At 45.3% G+C, this 23240-nt stretch overlaps 2 protein-coding genes and 1 pseudogene across 12 annotated transcripts in view; 1 reads left to right on the plus strand and 2 right to left on the minus strand.

The window, feature by feature from the left end:
• The window catches only part of ZNF589 (zinc finger protein 589), a 95000-nt gene that overhangs the window by 30297 nt on the left and 41463 nt on the right, over positions 1-23240 (plus strand). The window contains exon 4 of one of the 5 annotated variants that reach the window (XM_050781039.1): positions 22172-22274. The exons of 3 other annotated variants lie outside the window; for them this stretch is intronic. In XM_050781039.1, the coding sequence (XP_050636996.1) occupies positions 22172-22185 (14 nt within the window). In that variant the 3' untranslated portion in view covers positions 22186-22274. Of the gene's footprint in view, positions 1-3984; positions 6134-22171; positions 22275-23240 lie in introns of those variants that run through there. One more of the 5 variants, XM_050781037.1, reaches the window with a different exon arrangement.
• The window catches only part of NME6 (NME/NM23 nucleoside diphosphate kinase 6), a 37945-nt gene that overhangs the window by 8141 nt on the left and 6564 nt on the right, over positions 1-23240 (minus strand). For 4 of the 6 annotated variants that reach the window (XM_050781015.1, XM_050781011.1, XM_050781010.1 and 1 more), the window contains one exon: positions 18747-23228. In XM_050781015.1, coding sequence (XP_050636972.1) covers positions 23062-23228 — 167 coding nt within the window. In that variant the 3' untranslated portion in view covers positions 18747-23061. Of the gene's footprint in view, positions 1-18746; positions 23229-23240 lie in introns of those variants that run through there. The other 2 variants (XM_050781013.1, XM_050781012.1) reach the window with 1 other exon arrangement.
• On the minus strand, positions 18747-19848 carry LOC126948739 (rRNA-processing protein FCF1 homolog; annotated as a pseudogene). The gene has a single exon (XR_007723510.1). The product of XR_007723510.1 is annotated as an rRNA-processing protein FCF1 homolog (transcript).

Raw genomic sequence — 23240 nt, forward strand, 5'->3', positions numbered from 1 at the left:
CCTTTATTTGCTAAGAGACTGCCACAGAAAAGAAGGGGAGAGATGTTTGTGTAACCTCAAAATACTTAGGCTTGGTTTTGATGCTGGAGAGGAAGAAGGACTTGGAGAGAGAGAAGGAATGGCTGATCCAGAGGCTTTTGTCCACTCACTCTCACTGGAAGTGGTTGATCTCCAGGGAATCCCCAAGGTTAGCCTGGTTAGGGGAAGGGCTAGGGGTACCTGGAATGTAGGATCTCCCCACTGCCTGGCCTACCACCCTAATGCTGCCCATTTCCCATGGCCTGAGCTAAAAGCCATAGGAAGTGTCCATGGCCTGAGCTAAAAGCCACAGAAAGTGTGCGTATGTGTGTGTGTAGGGGTTGCTGTGCAGGGGAAGGGTGGGACACCATCATTCCACAAGACCTCGAAGTTACTTCTCCCATAGAAAAACAAAAGTGGAAAAATTAATGATCAAACAACTACTTTAAATATGAGGGGGAGAAAAAAGTGTTCATTTTCTATTAAAATCCATGTGGGCACTGTGGAGACACCGCACAGGTCTGGTCCGGCAAGAGGACTGTCAGGTCCAGGCAGTCACAGGAAGAGATTGTAAGATGCAATAAGTCTGAATTTCTCTTCAAAGGGTTTAGCCCGTTAACTTCCTTATCCTTGTTCTCAAACTCAACTTTCTTGTTCTTCCTTGCCTCTAGTTACCGTAAACAGCCTACCCCCTTCCCATCAGCTCTAGTCAATAACTCACATCTGTTCCCTTGGTTACCTGTACCCATTGTTCCTCTGAAACTACACACTACACCTCTGTACCTCATGTCCCCCTCCCCTTCTATATTTAGGAAAATATGTACAAGTGGCCAATTGGGTCAGCTCAGATTGTGCAGTCCAACCACAGCCCATGGGGGGAGTGACAGAGATGGGGACTATGTTAAGGATAAAAAAAATCCTGGTCTCTCTTTTTCTGTGTGCTCATGTGATCTTAATTGACACAGGTGGCACCCTTCTGTAGAAGTAAATTACCTTGCTGAGAGAATTAAACTTTTGCCTGAGTGCTGGTTTTACTTCATGGCACCGAGCATTTATTCCTGGGGCATTTTATATCCAGCAATTCTAGGGGCTCGTCCAGGATCCCCATTCTCCTTTGGGAAGGGGTCTTCAGTCAACCTACCCAGGGGAGACACAACCCACTGCCCTGTTGGTGGCCTCAGGGACGGGAGATTGAGACCCACCTGTTGTGATGAATAAACCTGGACGGACTCTCAACAACGCGGGGAAGAAAGACTTGCAATACAGCGGTGACCAGGGAGACTGCACAGACCAAGGTAGAAAACATCGCAGGGGTGACAAAATATTTCTCTAGTGGTTTTGCGGGGGTCAGGGCATTCTGGAGGTTGAAAGTGCATGAATGGTAACAAGCACTACTGCTGTGCGGAGTGAGTCCAATCTGCGGTTCCATGGTCATCTCATATGGCTTAGGGTGGCCCTTTGGGGGTCCTGTCTGGGGTTTATACTGACCTGCCATCAATGCTAAGAGTGACCTGGAACATTCCCTCAAGGGAATGTTCGGCCAGAGTGGACAGTGAAAGAAGGGTGCAAGGAACCTCCAGCAGGTGGAGCTAAAGGATAGGTGAATTAGCAAAGCTTTCAGTGAAGGACAGGCAAGAGACCCCTAATATGAGGGGTTGAGCCACAGCAAGCCCCCACTAGGCAAGAGATTCCTAATATGAGAGATAGAGCCTAGCCCGGACCCAGTATGGTAAATAATACAAGCAAAAAATAGAAAGTTAGCAACAAAGATACACTGCCTGATAGTCCCCTAGGTCTCAAAGATATACCAACTGATAGCCTCTTAGGTCTCATGCTAAAAGGTTGGAAAGATAACAAGAGAACTAAACATAAGACAAAGGAACATGATAAAATAATTGCTGTTCTATTTGGTCTCAAAGACCTATCCTCAGTCCCTCAATCTTCTGGCCAAAGTTTGGATTGACTAAGGGTATACTATATCAACTTTTAATTAAACATGTAAGTAATAAAAGCCCAGTTTCTCAAGAAGAACTGGACTATGCTCTTTGTTGGAAGTGAAGACCTGTCCTCCCTTTTCCCTTATGCACCTGCCCCTACTGTAGAACCAGTGAGAGAAGGGGGGATCCTGGCAAAGAGAACAGCACATGGTATCCCCTAGACCATCGTCCACCTAATACCCCTAGTCCCCCTCCTAATACACCCAATCCTTCCCCTCAGGCCCAGCCTAAGTCCCCCTCCCAAAAAGAACTCCAAGCTCCTAATTCGCCAGGTAGCTTTTGCTGAGCTAGTAACATCAAGGATCCACTGCAACTTGTCGGCATCGCCCCACCCATAGTACGCCCCAGTGGCAGGCAAAGCCCATGCTCCTGCCCCCTGGCTGGTCCAAGTTCCCAGCACCATATTGACAGCGGCTCTGCAAGACATATGGGCCAGGCCCCAGCCTATGCCCCGAGCAGATTACAGTATGGGACATCTGCCTTACTTTTGCCAAGGTCAAGTAATATGGGGCCTAAGGTGCAGCTCCAAGCAGCTAGGTATCCCTGCAGCTAAGTCTCCTAAGCAAGTAGTAAATAATCTTTCAGCAGATATATCCACTAGCATTTATTGTGGTCAGGTCAGTGTTAAAAGTAAAAATATCCACTAGAAAAGAATTTTGGTTCTTTAAAGTCACATTTTTTTTTTTTTTTGAGATGGAGTCTTGCTCTGTCGCCCAAGCTGGAGTGCAGTGGTGTGATCTCGGCTCACTGCATGCTCTGCCTCCCAGGTTCACGCCATTCTCCTGCCTCAGCCTCCCAAGTAGCTGGGACTACAGGCACCCGCCACCACACCTGGCTAATTTTTTTGTATTTTTTAGTAGAGACGGGGTTTCACCACGTTAGCCAGGATGGTCTCGATCTCCTGACCTTGTGATCCGCCCGCCTCAGCCTCCCAAAGTGCTGGGATTACAGGCGTGAGCCACCGCGTCCGGCCTCTTAAAGTCACTTATATTAAAATATGCTACCAGAAAAGAATTACATGTGTATAAATAAGTGTGAAGCTATCCTGTTAAAAAGGATGGTTTAACATTACTGATAATTCGTGTAACCTAGCAAGTTTCTTAATGAGAGATGCAAATCTAAAAAGAAAGCACGCATGTTTAGATTTAACTGATTACCATACACACGTCTGGCCAAACAAGAGAAACCCCCTTCAAAAGTGATTAAGGGAAAAAGAATGCAACAAGTGTTCAGTGATTAATAAAAGTTCGAGAGAAAATCAAAGTGTTTAATAATTTGTCTATTCAAATTTATAAGCTGTCTGCACTTAGTCAAGCTTTAAAGTCCCTGCAGGACCCAGAAGGATCCATCTATACTAATTCTAAATATGCTTTTACGGTGGCTCATACATTTAGAAAATTTCAGACGGAATTAATAGTAAAAGTTAAAGCCTTGTTTATGAGGCGTTAATCACCGAAGTGTGAAGTAACCTTCAGTTACCAGAAAAGAAAAAAATAGCTATTGTCCATGTCCCCAGGCACCAAAAAGCCTGTCTTTCAAGAGTCAAGAAAATAACCTAGCAAATCAGGTAAGCCAGAAAATAACCTAGCAAATCAGGTAAGCCAGAAAATAACCTAGCAAATCAGGTAAGCCAGAAAATAACCTAGCAAATCAGATAATGCTGCAGGAGCGTTTCTCCTGTAGGTGCTAAAGGGAACTCAGAGAAATGTTATTCAAACCTCTTATGAAGGAAGTCTTATCTCCACCTACATTAGAGGACCCATTAAAGACCCCAAGCTGTGTATAGCACAGTCAAAGTTTATATGTGTATAGGAATTTATACCCTTAGCCAAACAATTCTAGAGACTTGGTTGCCATAAATCAAATGTCTTCTGACTTCCTATTACCCTACTAAGAATCCAAACTACCTCTCAAAGCAATCCAACATTCCTACATACTTGGTTTATACTTCCACTTTCTCTTCCCTCAGAACTCACAATTTTCCAGTACAGGCGCCACCCCTAGAGTTTCTAGTACCTCGACACCAGCCTGAGGAGCTGGCCTAGTGCCTCTAACCACTGAAACTGCAGTCCAAACAGCAAGAAAAGATGGACCGATCACACCTGAGTCAAGAAAGCACCGCCATTCCTGAAGTCGTGGGCCATTATCCAAGGGAAAAAACCCCCTCAAACCTAAGGTTAAGAAAAGTTTAACACTCTTATCTATTCTATTCCCCTTTCTTCTTTCCTCATTCTCTTGCTGACCTTGTTATCAATGTAACTAGGTCAGACTCACCCCAAATCATTACCTTTGATGCTTGCCTTGTCATGCCTTGTCAAAAGGATGAATACTGGGAAAGATATGTCTCTACTTTAGAAAAATACCTCTGCCCCAGCTGGGTGCGGTGGCTCACGCCTGTAATCCCAGCACTTTGGGAGGCTGAGGCGAGTGGATCACGAGGTCAGGAGATCGAGACCATCCTGGCTAACACGGTGAAACCCCGTCTCTACTAAAAATACGAAAAGTTAGCCAGGCATGGTGGTGGCTAATTTTTTAGCCTGTAGCCAGCTACTTGGGAGGCTGAGGCAGGAGAATGGCGTGAACCTGGGAGGCGGAGCTTGCAGTGAGCCAAGATCACACTACTGCACTCCAGCCTGGGCAACAGAGCGAGACTCCATCTCAAAAAAAAAAAAAATACCTCTGCCCCTTCAGAGAAGCCATTGACCCCGTGCCTTGCTCATGGCGGGGGTACCAAGACACCCCAAGTTGGGAGATATGTTCTCAGTGGGCAGATGTCATCCTAACTACCAGAGAATATGGCGGGACCTCCCCAGAAATCTGTACCGACCTAAAATCTTACCTCCGCCTTACCAAAGGAATCACCCCCTCTAGTTGTCAACTTGACCACTGTAACCCAGTAACAATCTCTATTAATGCCCCTACCTCCACCAATCCTGTGCCCCCTTTAGAACGCTTGTATGGATTAGGAGTGGAGGCCAATGGATATGACCACATAGGCTTCTTTAAAATACGCTTTGTTGACCCCCTTCTTCTTCTTTATCCGAAACTTCTACTCTACCTAAAAACAATGCCAAAGTAAATACTGTAGAAGTAAAAGATTTAAGACAAAGCCTAACAACTGAAACAGGATATCAAGATGTAAATGCCTGGTTGGAATGGATTCAATATTCTGTCCGCATGTTAAACAAAAGCAATTGTTATGCTTGTGCGCACTGCAGACCAGAGACCCAGATTGTCCCCTTTCCACTAGGTCCACTTCGATCGACCAGGCATGGGCTGTGTGGTACTTTTTTTTTTTCCAGGATTCCACAGCCTGGGGCAACAAATCATGCCAAGCGCTCTCTGCTATATCCCAAAGTCCAACACCCTGTGGGTCAGCCCCTGAGGACCATCCAGCTTCCGTCTCCCAATGTCAGTTTCACTTGGTGTCTTTCACAACAGGGGGAGAATTTGGCATTCCTTGGAAGTTTAACGGGATGCAGTGAGCTTAAGCCCTTCCAAGAGCTTACCCATCAGTCTGGCCTTAGTCATCCTCCAGTGGATGTATGGTGGTATTGTGGTGGACCCTTACTGGACACTGCCAAGTAACTGGAGCAGTACTTATGCTCTTGTCCAATTGGCTATCCCTTTCACCCTGTCATTTCATCATCCAGAGAAAGAAAAACCACAACACCGAAAAATAAGAGAAGCCCTTATCGGTCTTTTGACTCTCAAGTTTACATAGATGTCATTGGAGTCCCACAGGGAGTGCCTGACAGGTTCAAAGCCCGAGACCAAATAGCTGCAGGATTTGAATCCATATTTCCATGGGTAACTATTAATAAAAATTTAGCTTGGGGCCGGGCGCGGTGGCTCAAGCCTGTAATCCCAGCACTTTGGGAGGCCGAGACGGGCGGATCACGAGGTCAGGAGATCGAGACCATCCTGGCTAACACGGTGAAACCCCGTCTCTATTAAGAAATACAAAAAAAAAAAACTAGCCGGGCGAGGTGGCGGGCGCCTGTAGTCCCAGCTACTCGGGAGGCTGAGGCCGGAGAATGGCGTGAACCCGGGAGGCGGAGCTTGCAGTGAGCTGAGATCCGGCCACTGCACTCCAGCCTGGGTGACAGAGCGAGACTCCGTCTCAAAAAAAAAAAAAAAATTTAGCTTGGATAAATTACATCTATTATAACCAGCAGTGGTTTATTAATTACACCAGGGATGCTATCAAAGGAATAGCTGACCAATTAGGGCCTACTAGCCAAATGGCTTGGGAAAACAGAATAGCTCTAGACATGTTATTAGCTGAAAAAGGTGGAGTCTGTGTTATGATTAAAACCCAATGTTGTACCTTCATCCCAAACAACACTGCCCCCGATGGGAGCATAGCAAAGGCCTTGCAGAGACTTACCGCTTTATCCAATGAATTAGCTAAAAATTCTGGAGTCAATGACCCCATTTGAGGATGACTAGGAAAGTGGTTTGGTAAATGGAAAGGAATCATGGTCTCAATTCTTATTTCCCTTGCAGTTGTAGTAGGCGTCCTCATTCTCATTGGGTTTTGTGTCATACCATGCATCCGTGGGCTAATACAAAGAATTGTACAAACAGCACTTACTAAAGCCTCCATTGGTTCTCCTCTACCTTATTCAAGTAAGCTTTTCCTTTTAGATCAAATCAAATGGCAAAGCCAAGACATGTTTAAAAAGTTTGAGGAGAAAGGACTGTAAGAAAATTAAAAGGGAGGAATTGTAAGATGCAATAAATCTTTCTGATTTTCTCTTCAAAGGGTTTAGCCTGTTAACTTCCTTATCCTTGTTCTCAAACTCAACTTTCTTGTTCTTCCTTGCCCCTAGTTACTGTAAACAGCCTACCCGCCTTCCCATCAGCTCAATTCAATAACTCACATCTGTTCCCTTGGTTACCTGTATCCTTTATTTCCCTGAAACTGCACGTCTCACACGCTCCACCTCTGTACCTCACTTCCCCCTCCCCTTTTATATTTAGGAAAATATGTACAAGTAGCCAATTGGGTCAGCTCAGACCAGTCCGGCCACAACCCATGGGGGAGTGACACAGAGATAGGGACTGTGTTAAAGACAAAAACTCCCTTGGTTTCCCTTGTTCTGTGTGCTCGTGATCTTGATTGACACACGTGGCACCCTTTTGCAGAAGTAAATTGCCTTGCTGAGAAAATTTACCTGAGTGCTGGTTTTACTTCGTGGCATCGAGCATTTATCCCTAGAGCATTTTATATCCAACAAGATGCAGAGGAGACCTCTGTCCAGGCCAGGGCCAATGGCTTTGGGTGCCTTCTAGTCAAGAATCACCCCTTCCTTTGTCTCTTTGAAAAGAGGAGGAAACCAGGGCTGTAATGGCCTCATCTCTGCAGTAACAAGCTCGAGATGTTGTGAGATCTTCGCAATAAAGGTTTGCAGGGGAAGGAGGGGGTGGGGAAAGGAGTAGCTGAGTCTCTGGTGTAGGGGCTGACAGCTCATTTCTGAAGGATGATAGTGTAGCAGGATGAGCCGCAGACAAAACTCCTCAGACACCGAGTTAAAGAAGGAAGGAGTTTATTTGGTCAGGGGCATTGGCAAGACTCCTGTCTCAAGAGCTGAGCTCCCCAAATGAGCAATTCCTGTCCCTTTTAAGGGCTCACAACTCTAAGGGGGTGCTCGTGAGAGGGTCATGATCGATTGAGCAAGCGGTGGGTATGTGACTGGGGGCTGCATGCACCAGTAATTAGATCAGAACAGAACAGGATAGGGATTTTCACAGCGCTTTTCTATACAATGTCTGTAATCTATAGATAACATAACCAATTAAGTCAGGGGTCGATCTTTAACGACCAGGCCCAGGGTGTGGCGCCAGGCTGTCTGCTTGTGGATTTCATTTCTGCCTTTTATTTTTTAATTTTTCTTTCTTTGGAGGCAGAAGTTGGGCGTAAGACAATATGAGGGGTGGTCTCCTCTCCTCGCTTAATAGGAGGCCTCATTCAAATGACCGCAAGGCTCAGTAAGTCAAACTGAGATCAAGGCAGCCTGTCTCACTGCCAACTTCATCCTTCAACCCCACCCTAAGGTTCCCTGGCTCTGCCCATTTTTTGGTTGTTGTATTTGGTCCTCCAAATCCTTCATCCCATTTCCTTGAGCTTTGTCCCTCAGTGCAACTTCTCCCTCAGCACACACCTAGGGACTACTCTTTATCCCTCCCTGCGGACTTATTCTTCAGCACTGAATTCTCCGTTTGTTTCCCAAATTTTATTGCAGTGGTGCCTGCAGAGTAGGATGATGGGGAAGAGTGCTTTGGGAGGAGCCACAGAGGGCTCTGGAGGGGCTACTTGCCACCTCTGCTGCTTGCCCAACGTTTGGGGAATGAGGATAGGACTTCCCAAGGTCAGTTCCAGCTGTCACTGATCCCCTACCTCCTCCCTCTCTGAGGAATGGCTCCACCTCACTTTGCCAATTTTAGCATCTTAATGGTCTGCATTTAGAGGCCACTTTCCCATAAGCCTCTGTGGGAGTGCTTGCTCAGTGCAATCCCAGGGGTCTTGGTTTTCTGCAGCTGTTCTTTTCCAACATCACTCCCTTCTCTCCCCTGCCTTGTTAACCCTCCTTTCCCATCTAGAAGGGTCCCTTCATGTCTTGGCCTTAGGAATTCCTCTTTTTAGGCCTTGGAGTGAGGTGAGAATCAAGATCTCCACAACTGACTCCTGTGATTCAGGAGTGCTGGGTTCCATGGTAAACCTCTCCAAGAAAGGAACCGGCAAGGGTGGAGTGAGACTTGGGTATTTATAATGAGTCTTCAAGGGATCATGGGCTCTCAGAACCTTAGAACTCAGGACTTGTGAATCCTGCATAACTCCTGGAGAACTGAGATAACGCTGGGCTCAGATTAGGAATCTGGGGCTGCTTGCCATTGGGGGAAATGAATCCCACTGTTCACCCTGACTTGGGTGATTCAAGGGCCCTGATTCCCCAGGACCGTGTTTGATTAAGAAGAGTAAGCCCGGCCGGGTACAGTGGCTCATGCCTGTAATCCCAGCACTTTGGGAGGCCAAGGCGGGCGGACCACAAGGTCAGGAGATCGAGACCATCCTGGCTAACACAGTGAAACCCCATCTCTACTAAAAATACAAAAAATTAGCCGGGCGTGGTGGCGGGCGCCTGTAGTCCCAGCTACTTGGGAGGCTGAGGAAGAGAATGGCCTGAACCCGGGAGGCGGAGCTTGCAGTGAGCCGAGATTGCGCCTGGGTGATAGTGTGAGACTCCATTTCAAAAAAAAAAAAAGGGCCGGGCACGGTGGCTCACGCCTGTAATCCCAGCACTTTGGGAGGCCGAGACGGGCGGATCACGAGGTCAGGAGATCGAGACCATCCTGGCTAACACAGTGAAACCCCGTCTCTACTAAAAAAATACAAAAAACTAGCCGGGCGAGGTGGCGGGCGCCTGTAGTCCCAGCTACTCGGGAGGCTGAGGCGGGAGAATGGCGTAAACCCGGGAGGCGGAGCTTGCAGGGAGCTGAGATCCGGCCACTGCACTCCAGCCTGGGCGATAGAGCGAGACTCCGTCTCAAAAAAAAAAAAAAAAAAAAAAAAAAAAAAAGAAGAAGAAGAAGCCCAAAGGAGAGATTGTGGAATGATGAACGTGTGGGGAGATGGTTAGATGAAGGTTTAAACTTGGAGATTCCAATTCCATGGGGGAGAATTTTGTGTGGTGGGAGACTGACAAATGAGAAAATCTGTGAAATGTTCTAATAGATACTGGGAAGAGGGATCTGTCTTTTGAAATATCCAAGCTTTTATGGATTTCTACATTACCTCTTGTTCTCAAGCTGAATCTATATTGAAGATTTTAAAAATCTGGTATATCTGGGCCAGGCACAGTGGCTCACATCTGTAATCCCAGCACTTTGGGAGGCTGAGGCTGGCAGATCACTTGAGGTCAGGAGTTCGAGACCAGCCTGGCCAACACAGTGAAACCCCATCTCTACCATCTGATCTGTTCCCAAGCAAAGAAGAGAGACTACCAAATATATGATGTTGGTAACAATAGCATGCCTGTCTTATAGATGAGCAAATAAAAACAAATGTAGATAACTTGGCCATGTTCACACAGCTAATTAGTAATGGTACTTGGGTTTAGCCTGGGATTCTGGAAACATCTGGAGTTTGGGTCTGAGGGGTTGTTCTGTTCAATTCCTTGCCCCCAGGCAGCCTGGTCCTTCAAATTCCTCTGGTCTCCTAAAATCTGACTAATTCTGGCCGGGCGTAGTGGCTCACACCTGTAATCCCAGCAGTTTGGGAGGCCGAGGTGGGTGGATCACCTAAGATCAGGAGTTTGAGACCAGCCTGACCCAACATAGTGAAACTCCATCTCTACTAAAAATACAAAAATTAGCCAGGCGAGGTGGCTGGCACCTGTAATCCCAGCTACTCAGGAGGCTGAGGCAGAAGAATCATTTGAACCTGGGAGGCAGAGGTTGCAGTGAGCAGAGATCACACCATTGCACTCCAGCCTTGGCGACAGAGTGGGACTCCGTCTCAAAAAAAAAGTCGAATTCTGATACAAGCAAGATTTAGGTGTCTGCTACTCCAGACCCATCTCCAGGGACCTCTTATGTGAGATTCCAACGTGGCCTATTGACATTTTCCAAGCTGGAAACCTCTATGATAAGGCACTGCAGAAACAGTACCTGGTGAACATTTGTACTTCTTATCCCTAGAACATTGGATCCTTCCAGCTTAGAATTCCTTGTTACTGGGGGCAGAGTGGGGAGCTGTTTCTACCAAAGAGCACAGGAAGTGTCTGCTAAACTAATGCTGTTACTAACTTGGCCGTTCTGGCTTTCCCATGATGGTAGGCTGGCAGGAAAAGGGAGGAGCCATTATACTTACATAGGTCATTGACCCTGATTATCATGCATTGGTGATGTTGCTACTCAAGTTTATTTGAACCCAGGAGGTTCTGTGAATGCTTCCATACCCAGGCATAACCATCAGTGGGCACTTGCAGCAATCACAGCTCTCTATCAGGGTAAGTCAGCTAAGGCATCTGACCTCTTGGAAGTGAAAGTCTGCGTTTTCCTAGGAGGTAAGCATCTTTGACCTGTAAAGGCTGGCTCTGGGGGCAGGAACTATAATATGGTTGGTAAAGGAGGGAGGTAATAAGAATCAATTATGGCTTCAGGCCCAGTTGTAATGATGGGAAATGTTATCTTTACCACTAATCCACTTACATTGAGTCTTAAGTAGAGCTCGTGGCTCACTGGGTTCTTGCCTGGCTCTGTGATATGCTGAGCTACATGCAGAGCTGGCACACGGGCAGACTCAAACACAGGCAGGGGAGGATGGCACTGGACAACTTTTAGGCCCCATCTCACGTCCTTTTGGCTCACATTCTTACCCTGAGCATAGCTGCACTCAGGTGAAATCAAAGACCTCCTCACCGTTTCTCTCTTGCTCCTTGAAGGAGCTTCTCTGCTGATGCAGTGTGGGAAGCCTGCAAGAGCCCCTCAGCCTTTCTGGCAGTAGGCAAGTCTGGGACTGCAAATGGGTTAGGTCTCCCTGGCAAATCACTGACAACGGATGATGGAAACCAATGGGCAAACAACCAGCCTCCTAGGCTTTGGTGGCAGACAGAGGATCACCAACTAGATTGAAGCCCAGTGTCCACAGTGGTAACCAGCTCAATACCCTATGCTTGGGATGGCCTTCCCTTCTCCTTTCTTTTATTCTTTTAGTGTCCCGATCCTGTTTTCTGATTTCCCTTCCTAAAATAAACTACCTGTACACAAGTTGCCATCTCATGCTCTGCTTTTGGGAGGCCCTGAAGCATAGTGTATTAGTCTGTTCTCATGCTGCTAGTAAAGCATACCCGAGAGTGGGCAATTTATAAAGAAAAGAAGTTGAACTGACTCACAGTTCACATGGCTGGGGAGGCCTCACAGTCATGGCTGAAGGCAAATGAGGAGCAAAGTCATGTCTTACATGGTGGCAGGCAAGACAGCTTGTGTAGGGGAGCTTCCGTTTATAAAACCATCAGGTCTCATGAGACTTACTCACTATCACAAGAATAGCACAGGAAAGACCCAACTCCAGATTCAATAACCTCCCACCAGGTCCCTCCCACAACATGTAGGAATTATGGGAGCTACAATTCAAGATGAGATTTGGGTGGGGACACAGCCAAACCATATCACATAGACACAAGAGCTATTAAAGAGACAAGTGTAAGCCTGTGACTCCTGGGACCACTAAACCAGAGGAAGAGCTCTCACCTGAATTATAATTTGTGTTGGGAGGGTTCCCTTTCAAATGTATATTCTGTGGGAACTCATAATCTCAGTTGTCTTCTTACTCTCCTGTATCCTCTGTTCCTCTCTTTTGGCAAAGAACTAGAGCCTATACATCAATTTATGTTTTACCAGTCCTTCAAAATGTCCATAAGCTGCCAAATTTCCCTAAACTTGATATATTTCTCCTTAAGTCACAATCAAACTTAAGGAAACAGTATATACTCATTGTCCTTGTTTCCTTAAATCCAAGTTCTCCATTTTCTTGCAATTTTTCACTTATAGGATCATCTAAAATTTGTGGGTGAGGTTTCTTTATATTGGAAATTTGTAGGGAAACCCCACCTGGAGCATCCAAAGATGGGAAAGAGTTGGGGGTCAGAGCCATGGATAAGATACAAACGTCCCAGATTGAGACTATGTAGGAAAAACATGTCTAGTGTCTGGGAAGAGATGTTATTTTGGGAGAGAGAAAAAAGCCACTCAACTGTGGTTGCACTGCCAGAGACCCGGTTACCACCCAGTCATCCATAGCACAGAAAGTCCCCCACTTACAATGGTTTGACTTCCATTTTTCAGCTTTATGCACTCAGTAGAAACTGTACTTAGAATTTTGAATTTTGATCTTTTCCCAGGCTAGCAACATGCAATATGATACTCTCATGATGCTGGGCAGCGGCAGTGAGCCATAGTTCCCAGGCAGCCACACATCACCAGGGTAAACAATGGACACTACAGTTCACTGTGCTGACTGATAATTTTGCCCAACCATAAACTAATGTAAGTGTTTTGTTTGTTTGCTTTTGTGGCAGTGTCTTACTCTATCACTCAGGCTGGAGTGCAATGGTGCAATCTTGGTTCACTACAACCTTATCCTCCAGGGCTGAAGCAATCCTCCCACCTCAGGCTCCCAAGTAGCTGAGACTACAGGAACGTGCCACCACAGCCAGCTAATATTTTTTATTTTATTTTATTTTTGGTAGAGACAGGGTCTCACCATGTTGCCCAGGCTGGTCTTAAACTCCTGGCCTCAAGTGATCCCCCCACCTCAACTTCCCAGAGTGCTGGGATTATAGGCACGAGCCACCACGCCTGGCCTAATGTAAGTGTTCTAAGCACATTTAGGTAGGTGAGGCTAAGCTATGATGTCCGGTAGGTTAGATGTATTAAATGCATTTTTGTCTTACAATATTTTCAATTTAAGATGGGTTTATCCGGATGTAACCTCATTGTTAAACCAAGGAGCATCTGTATTACCTTTGTAGGGACAGGCAAACCTACAGGAAACCTAAAATTCCGGTCTTGGCCCACAGTTCCCAGGCCCATGAGTTACAAATCTTCAATGGCTAACCAGAAGACAGACTAACCCAAACTACCTGCTTCTGTAAAATGCTCAAAGAGGGATGGGAGGAGCTATCTGCTCTCCCAGGACCTAAAATAAGAAGTGTAAAGCTTTAGGAAGAGACTGACATCCCCATTTATAATGAGAAAACTTTGAATCACAGAGGTTTATAAATGACTGAAATGCTTTTCAGAGAGATTATATCTTACCCTTCTCACTCCCAATGCCAGAATTCTCTGACTCAATTGCATGAGAATTCTGGCCTCTACTTTTGGGGGTGGGGGAACTGTTGGAATTTCTCAATTTTAATCATTCTTGGTTTGACTCAAGCCTCCAGCCCCAACTCTATTGAGCCACACACCCTCCCTGCCTTACCCTGCCCTCCGCCCCTTTGGAAATTCTCCTTAGTCCCAGGCTTCTCACTCTGAGAGACTCAGGCAATCTTGAGCCTCTAATCCCATATTGTAGCTGTGCACACTATTGAGCTGGGCTTTCCATCTGAGCTGTCAAGGACCTATTGTCATTTTTTAGAAATAGGGTTTCACTCTGTTATGCAGGCTGGAGTGCAGGGGCATGAGCATAGCTCACTATAGCCTAAAACTCCTGGGCTCAAACAATCCTCCTACTTCAGCCTTCTGAGTAGCTAGGACTACAGGTATACACCACTACACCTGGTTAATTTTTTTTTTTTTTTTTTTTTTGATAGAGACAGGGTCTCACTATGTTGCCCAGGTTGATCTCAAACTGCTGGCCTTGAGCATCCTTTTGCTTCAGCCTCCCAAAGCACTGGGATTATAGGTGTGAGCCATGGCACCCAGCCTAAAGAACCTATTTTATTAGGGGATTTGATGACTCAAAGTTTCCCTTTCTGCTAGTCTAATATTACAGTCAGTCTTATAAAACAGCAATGGTGTACTTTGGCTATGGTGCTGTGGCTGTGGTCTACGTTCCCTGGGGTGGAGGGTAAGAGTAACAAAATACTCCTCTACAGGGGTGCTGCTGTAACAAAATACCCGAGACTGGGTAATTTACAGAGACAGGTTCTTGCTATGTTACTCAGGCTGGCCTCAAACTCCAGGGCTCAAGCAATCATCTTGTCTCAGCCTCCTGACAGCTGGGACTCCAGGCATATGCCACTGTACCCAGCAGAAATTTCTTAGACTGGGAAGTCTAAGATCAGGGCTCCTGCACCTGGACATGAACATGAACCTGGATCTTTGGCTTTGATGTTGGACCTTGTATGTGGATATGAACATTGAACCTGCACCTTGGAACTAAACCTCTTACTTGGATTTGTTCTGCATTTTGGAACTCACCTTAGACCTGAACCTTGGTCATGAAATGGATCTGAATCATTCTTGGGTCTTGGACATGGGACTCATTCCTCCATCTGTATCTTGGACTTAGGACCATGATCTGAATCTTGTAAACTGACTTGGACTTTGGACTTGGACCTTGGACTAGAATTTGTCCATGGCTGTGGACCTCATCTTTGGATCTGGATCTGGACCTGGTCTTAGATGTTAGACCTAGATGCAGGCCTTGATTTGATTTGGAACATGGACTTGGTCCTTGCACATGGACCAACACTGAGTCCTTGGAACTGTATCTTGGACCTTGGATCTGAAATTTAAATCTTTATAACTGGAAATTCAATCTCTACCTGGATCTTGGACCTGGATCTCAGACCTTGCTTTTTACTGGGCCATGGATCTCACCTTAAACATGGAAATTGTACCTGGATTTGGACCTTTGACTTGGACCTCGACCTAGGGATAAGATTTGGACCTCACTTGCAAGTTTTGGTAATGAAATTTTCCTTTGCTCCTGGACCTGTATTCTTTGGACCTAAGCTTCAGTCATGGATTTGGACCTTAGACGTGACCATCAGACCTTAGAGTTGAACCTAATTCCTGGTCCTCAGTCCTATAACTCAGAATGAATTATGCATAACCTTGGACTTAGAACTTAGATCTGGATCTTAGAGCTGAAACTTGACCTGGTACTGGATATTGAACCTTGGACTTCAGACATGGATTTAATCTGGGCCTTGGGATGATTTAAGATCTAGAAGTGGACCTAAAATTAGACCTTGGACTTCTGTGCCTGAGCCTGGACTTTGGAAGTGGACTTTGGGCCCTGTAACTCAACCTTGAACATGAGCCTCAAATGTAGACTGTGGGCCAGGCGCAGTGGCTCACACATGTAATCCCAGCACTTTGGGAGGCTGAGGCAGGTGGATCACTTGAGCTCAGGAATTCGAGACCAGCCTGGGGAACGTGATGAAAACCTGGCTCTACAAAAAATAAAAGAATTAGCCAGGCTTGGTGGCATGCACCTGCAGTCCCAGGTACTCAGGAGGCTGAGGCAGGAGGATCTCTTGGGCCCAGGAGGCAGAGGTTGCAGTGAGCTGAGATTGTACCGCTCCACTCCAGCCTGGAGGACAGAGTGAGACTCCATCTCAATAAAAAAATAAAAATAAAAAAAAAATAAGAGAAAATACAGCATGTTTGTAAGATCTGTCTCTTGATGATCCAAGAAAGAGAGGAAATAATTGCCAGAGTAATGCCTTGAGTAGGTGGGAGGAGACAGGATCTTCTGCACAGATTGGGGTAGCTTTAAATAGGAACTGGGAAGGTTTGCCCGTTGTTCATCCTAACAAGAAGGAAGCAGAGTACATAAGCACAGATGCAGATAGGTGGCTCAATGTGGTCTTAGGAGTCTGGAAAGTTTCTCTTCTGGCTGTTTTTGTTACCCTCCTGAAATAGGAAGTAAGGTCAACAGCTGGAGAGTGAGGAACGGGGAGGAGGTGTTGGAGGTTTGAAGAGAAGGGAGAATACATGAATATATCTAGGAAAGTGGAGGAGTGGATGGTCTAGGAAGACATGGGAGACATGAGAGAGGGATGTAGAAGGGGTAAGATTTAGTGATTTAAGATTTTCTTTTTTAGCTTAAAAGTAAGAGTGTGGTGGCTCATGCCTGTAATCCTAGCACTTTGAGAGGCCGAGACTGGTGAATCGCTTGAGCCCAGGAGTTCAAGACTAGCCTGGGCAACATGGCAAAACCCCATGTCTACAAAAAATACAAAAATTCGTCCAGCATGATGGAGCATGCCTGTAATCCCAGCTACCTGGGAGGCTCAGGTGGGAGGATCACCTGAGTCCAGGAGGCAGAGGTGGCAGTGAGCCAAGATCACACCACTGCATTCCAGCCTAGGTGACAGAGTGAGACGCTGTCTCAAAAAAAAAAAAAAAAAAAAGAATTTAGAGATGGAGGAATTCTAATAATGTCAAATATTAGAGTATGGATACTATTCATTACCATTAATAAAGGACCAGTATGCCTGGTACTGTGCTGGGGTGACAGGGATACAGGCATGAAGAAAACAGCCTTTGCATTAATGAAATTTGTTCTCCAGGCAGAAGGCCAGATTTTAAACAAATAAGCTATGAGGCTGGTCTGAAGGTAGTGAATTATCTCAATTGTTCACAGTCAGTTACAGGTTGAACGCCTTGTTCTACTCTTTCCCCCTTCTCACTACTGCACTTGACTAGTCTTTAAAAAAAAAAAAGATAGGAATTTTGACTTAATTACAATGGTGGTACATGTTAGGAAGAGCATGATACACTGCATGACAGAGTACAGAACTGGGAGAACCTAGCTGGACTGCAGGATGTAGGAAGGCCTTCCTATGGAAAGTACATTTAAGTTGGGACCTGAAGGAGAAACAGGAAATGAGCCAGGCAGGAAGTGGAGGGACCTCATGGGTAATGACCTTAGCAGATAGAGAATGTCCATCAAGCCTCAGCACTAGGAGTAGGTGAGTGGTGAGAGGACACTGAAGGGGGCTGTGGGGAAGTGCTGGTCTTTATTCAGTGTGCAGTGGAGAGTTTTAAATGGGGATGACCTGAAGAGATAGACATTAAAAAATAATTTTTTTTTTTTGAGACGGAGTTTTGCTCTTGTTGCCCAGGCTGGAGTGCAATGGCGTGATCTTAGCTCACTGCAACCTCCGCCTCCTGGGTTCAAGCGATTCTTTTGCCTCAGCATCTTGAGTAGCTGGGATTGTAGGCATGCACCACCATGCCCGGATAATTTTGTATTTTTAGTAGAGACAGGGTTTCACCATGCTGGTCAGGCTGCCAACCTCGGCCTCCCAAAGTGCTGGGATTACACGTGTGAGCCACCACACCTGGCCTAAAAAATAATACTTTTTTAATGCATGTGGAGAGGTAGATTGAGAGAGGGGATGGACAAGTTGGGAAGCTTGAGAACCAGCAAGAGATGAAGGTCGCTTGGGCCAGGATGGAGCAGTGGATGTGGAGAGCAGCGGATGTGGAGAGCAGCACACCACACACATCTGAGAATGATTTCAGACGTAGGTGCAGGACTCAGTGTTTCCCTCCCTCTTTCCTTCTAGCTGCTCCTCCCTTACTGTTCCTGCCTGAGCTCACAGATGCCCCACACCTACAGTCTTCATCTGAAAACCTGTGAGAAAAGATTATTAAGTCTAAATTTTGGAGTGGTTACACAGCAATACTGTAGCAATAGGTAACTAGTGTGCACAGGTAAAGATGGGGGTAAAACCAACACATGTTCACAATTGTTCAATGTGACATTAATTGCAATAGCAAAATTTTGGAGACCATTTAAATGCCTGTTATTGAACAGATTATGGTATGCCCACACATGGAGTATTACACAGCTGTAAAACACAGAATAAAGAAGACCGTTATGAGATTATATGAAGTGACTTCTAGATGATATTTTAGGGTTAAAGAAAAAACAAAGTGCAAAAGAGTATTATGAAGGATGTTATATTTTGTGTGAGGAGGAAGGGGAAACACATACATTTTTTTCAAAAAGAAATGTAAGAAGGGTAAACCAGAAACAAATACAATGGATTTTTTTTTTTTTTTTTTTTTTTTGAGACAGGATCTCGCTGTCACCCAGGCTGGAGGGCACTGGCACAATCACAGCTCACTGCAGCCTCCACCTTCCAGGCTCAAGTGATCCTCCTACTTCAGCCTCCCAAGTAGCTATGACTACAGGCATGTGCCACCATTTTTATTTTAAATTTTATTAAAAATTTAAATATTATTATTTTTTACCTGAACTACACAGATGTAAAAAATTATTTTATTTTTCTAAAAAGATGCAACAAATTACTTCTTACTGTAAATGACAATTTATAATTGTATAAATTTATGGGTTACAAAATGATGTCATAATCTGTGGCTACAATGTGGAATAATTAAATCAAGCTAGTTAACATATCTATCACTTCAAATACTTAGCATTTTGTAGTGAAAACATTTGAAATTTACTGTAAGCAATTTTGAAATGTGTAATACTCTAACTATATTCACCACACTGTGCAACAAAACTCAAAAAAATTATAAAATGTATTCTTCCCGTTGGAGATTTTGTACTCTTTGACCATCATTTAAATTTTTTAAATGCAATAAAATATCAATTTCAAAACAGCATGAAAAATTGAGTGTGTTTAACCATACTCAGCTGATAATAGGGCAAATGAGTGGAACAGAATAACATTCTATTGCATGTTTAATGAACTGGCAACAAGAGAAAGCTGGTGGAAGAAAGGCAGAGGAACTTGGGCAAGAATTAGAACTGAGGGGCTCCACAATCATCTGACATCAATTCCCATGTTCTCTCTGTGGTTAGAAATGTACGTGATAGGAACTCCAGGAATCTTAGGGTTCTTCTTTCAAGGTCCCAGGTTTGTGGCTACAGCATTTATGCCGAGTTACTCTCTGTGCTAAGCAGTCATCTGCATAGATTCCCTCCTGTGCATGGTATTTGGTAATTGTTCAAATTTCGGATCCTTGGTGATCCTTTAAGCCACTTGATATTTCTGCCCCATTTTCTCAGTTTCAGCCATTACACAATCAGTTATACAAGGGATACACCTGGCATATAGACAGTTCATCACTGACTGCAGTATGTCTAGTTTGGCTCTAATGGAAAAGTTGGTAACACTGGAATCAAACAGGATGTGGTAAAGTAGACCCAGCTGTGTAATATATTGGAAAAATAAGCAGGAAGGGTATTGGGGAACTTTTCTTTCCTTCAGCATGCTGGGATATTTCTTTTCTTTTTAGGTCTTTATCATTTTATTTAAGCCTGTGATATCAGAGACTAAGCATTCGCTTCCTGGTCAGACTTCCTTGTTTTCTTTTGCTCTCCCATGCTCATGTCATACTCTCGTTTATTTTTTTAAGACAGGGTCTCACTCTGTCACCCAGGCTGGAGTGCAGTGGCTCAAACTGCAGTGAAGCCTCAACTTCTCAGGCTCAAGCAATCCTCCCACTTTGCCTCCCAAATAGCTGGGACACAAGCATGCACCACCACACCCAGCTAATTTTTTTATTTTTATTTTTGTAGACACAGGGGTCTCACCATATTGCCCAGGGGTCTCAAACTCCTGGACTTCAGTGATCCTCCCACCTCAGCCTCCCAAAGTGTTGAAATTACAGGCATGAGCCACCGCGCCCAGCCTATTTTTACTTTTTATAGAGACAGGGTCTCACTATGTTGCCCAGGCTGCAATTGGTTTGCTACAGGGAATGGTTTTTTGTTTTTATTTTTATTTATTTTTTGAGACAGAGTCTCACTCCGTCACCCAGGCTGGAGTGCAGTGGCGCAATCTCGGCTCACTGCAAACTCCGCCTCCCGGGTTCACGCCATTCTCCTGCCTCAGCCTCCCAAGTAGCTGGAACTACAGGCGCCTGCCACCACGCTGGGCTAATTTTTTGTATTTTTAGTAGAGATGGGGTTTCACTGTGTTAGCCAGGATGGTCTCAATCTCCTGACCTCATGATTCGCCTGCCTCAGCCTCTCAAAGTGCTGGGATTACAGGCGTGAGCCACTGCATCTGGCCATCTAAACTTAACTATCTCCCAAATGTCCCATTTCCAAATGTCATCACATTGGGGGTTAGGACTTCAACATACGAATTTTAGGGGGATATAATTCCGTCCATAGACTTTTGTTTTTTGGTAGACCTGGGTGCTGGGTGTGGTCATTACTGTTGGGAGTGTCATTGCTCTCATGTCAGTGCAAGGGACTATACGTACCTACATACATACAGAAACATTTACATCTATCTCTATAGATTGAAAAACGAGTTCACACTGATATCTCCAATTTGACACCACACGGTTTATTCTAGTTTTCTCCCTTTCCATATTTATGGGAGCCAGGTTTTTATGAGACAACTATATTGGGAGATAATTCCATGTCTCTCGTGCTTCTGGGTGTCTTGTGGGCTGAGATGTTGACAGATTTTGTTCCAGACTATTTCAAGGATTTTTTTTTTTTGAGATGGAGTTTCACTCTTGTTGCCCAGGCTGGAGTGCAATGGCGTGATCTTGGCTCACCGCAACCTCCGCCTCCCGGATTCAAACGATTCTCCTGCCTCAGCCTCCCGAGTAACTGGGATTATAGGCATGCGCCAACATGCTTAGCTAATTTTTGTATTTTTAGTAGAGACAGGGTTTCTCCATGTTGGTCAGGTTGTTCTTGAGCTCCCAACCTCAGGTGATCTTCCCACCTCGGCCTCCCAAAGTGCTAGGATTATAGGCGTGAGCCACTGTGCCCAGCTGTTTCAAGGATTTTTGTATAGCAAATGGCCTTAGAAGACAGAGACAGTATCTCCCCAAGATTGTGGTTCCTTAGCAGTGATGCTAACCTGCTGTGTGTAACACTTGCCTGGGCCTGCCAGTGTTGCCCTCTGGGACTTGGAGGGCAAGTGGGACCAAGGCTAACACACTGCCTGCTGTGCCCTGAGCAGTAGTCTCTGCCCAAGTAATCTTGTGTTTTCTGCCAGCATTCATGAAGCCGGCTCCCTAACACAAGAAGTTCTTGAAAGTTCTGCTCAGCTTCTTAGCCTCTCAGCTGCCTCTTCCAGAATCAGCAGGTGCCCTTATGGGAAAAGTGGCTCTAAGTCCCAGGCTCACTTCTCTGAGTTTCCTTCTTGTCCGGAATTTTGGTTCTATATTGCCAGCTGATGTTTTAGACAGATGCTGTTTATATTTTGCACAGCTTTTCTAGCTGTTCTCTATGTTCAGTGGGTCCAAATTTCCTGGTCTACCATTAGTGAAAGTGGTAGATAGTGAAGGGAATTTTCAACTCAAAGGTTTCAAGGCCACCAAAAAGAAAAATACACATGTACTGAGAAAGAAAAGTCATAAGAAGTATCACAGGTTTCTTAGGTCATACACATACCAAACTCACCCATATATTCCTGAAAATAAACAGACTGTCTAGTGCCCCAGGTACCCTATTTGACCCTGAGGCTTAGTTCCAAAGCCAGCTACATCTTTTATAAAAGCCTTTCCATCCTATCTCCTTCACCTCCTCACCCAGCCAAAGGAAACCTTCTTTCCTCTGTTCTCCCACAGGAGTTTATACCTGTTAGGGCACTTCTCCATCTCTGCGACATGTTGGCTGACTACCGAAATTCATAATTAGCAACTTGAGAACCCAATCATGTCTTAACCATCTTTGCATTTTTCAGCATGTCTTGAATAGAGAATTTATGAAAATAAATGTTTGCATAAGCTGATAAAGGAGATGAAGAAAAACACGGAGGAGAAAACCAACAGTGTGGGATCAGAAAATCCAAGAGAAGAGAGTGTTTCTGAAGAATGAAGCAATACTGAATGCTGCTGAGAAGTCAGAATGATGAAGCCTGAAAAGGTTCCCTAAATGTGGCAGCATAAAGGATTCAGGAGAACACTGACTTTTTTTTTTTTTTTTTTAGAACACTGACTTTTATTGAGGAAGACAGGCCAAATGTTATTTGGAGTCACTGCATTTTTTAGGCAAGTCAATTAGACAAGCTTTTTTTTTTTTTTTTTTTTTTTTTTTGAGACAGTCTTGCTCTGTTGCCAGGCTGGAGTGCAATGACACAATCTCGGCTCACTGCACCCTCTGCCTCCTGGGTTCAAGCAATTCTCCTGCCTCAGCCTCTGAGTAGCTGGGATTACAGGCATGAGCCACCACGCCCAGCTAATTTTTGTATTTTTAGTAGAGATGGGGTTTCACCATGTTGGTCAGGCTGGTCTCGAACTCCTGACCTCATGATCTGCCTGCCTCAGCCTCCCAAAGTGCTGGGATTACAGGCATGAGCTACCGCACCTGGCCTGGCAAGCTGCTTCTTGAGAAAGGATGAACAGTTCTCAGCAAAGAGGAGTCATCATTCTTCTGAACCACCATGAACATTCCAGAGAAGAGGTAGATAGAAAGCTAGATTCTGGAGGATGTGCTGCAGTGAGCTAGGCTCTCAGGCAGGTGGTGGTGCCCAGCAGAAATGGCAGTATGAGCCCAGTCTTCCCTGGTCCTAGGAGAATGTTTTAGACTAGACGTCTAGGAGAAAAGTCTGGGCACTGTCTTCACAGACCTGCATCAGGCTGGTCCTAGGTCTCCTGTTCCAGCTACATAGTGGACACCTCCCTCTGGGCTATAGCGCACAGGGCCACAGCGCAACTGGGGCTCTTCCTCCTCATACCAGCGCTGTTCACTGAAGTCAGGGAAGAAGGCTGCAATCTCTCTGCTGGCTGAAACCACAGAGTCTGTAAGGGGAG

The sequence above is a fragment of the Macaca thibetana genome, chromosome 2, assembly GCF_024542745.1.
Source record: "Macaca thibetana thibetana isolate TM-01 chromosome 2, ASM2454274v1, whole genome shotgun sequence".
Taxonomy (NCBI): Eukaryota; Metazoa; Chordata; class Mammalia; order Primates; family Cercopithecidae; genus Macaca; species Macaca thibetana.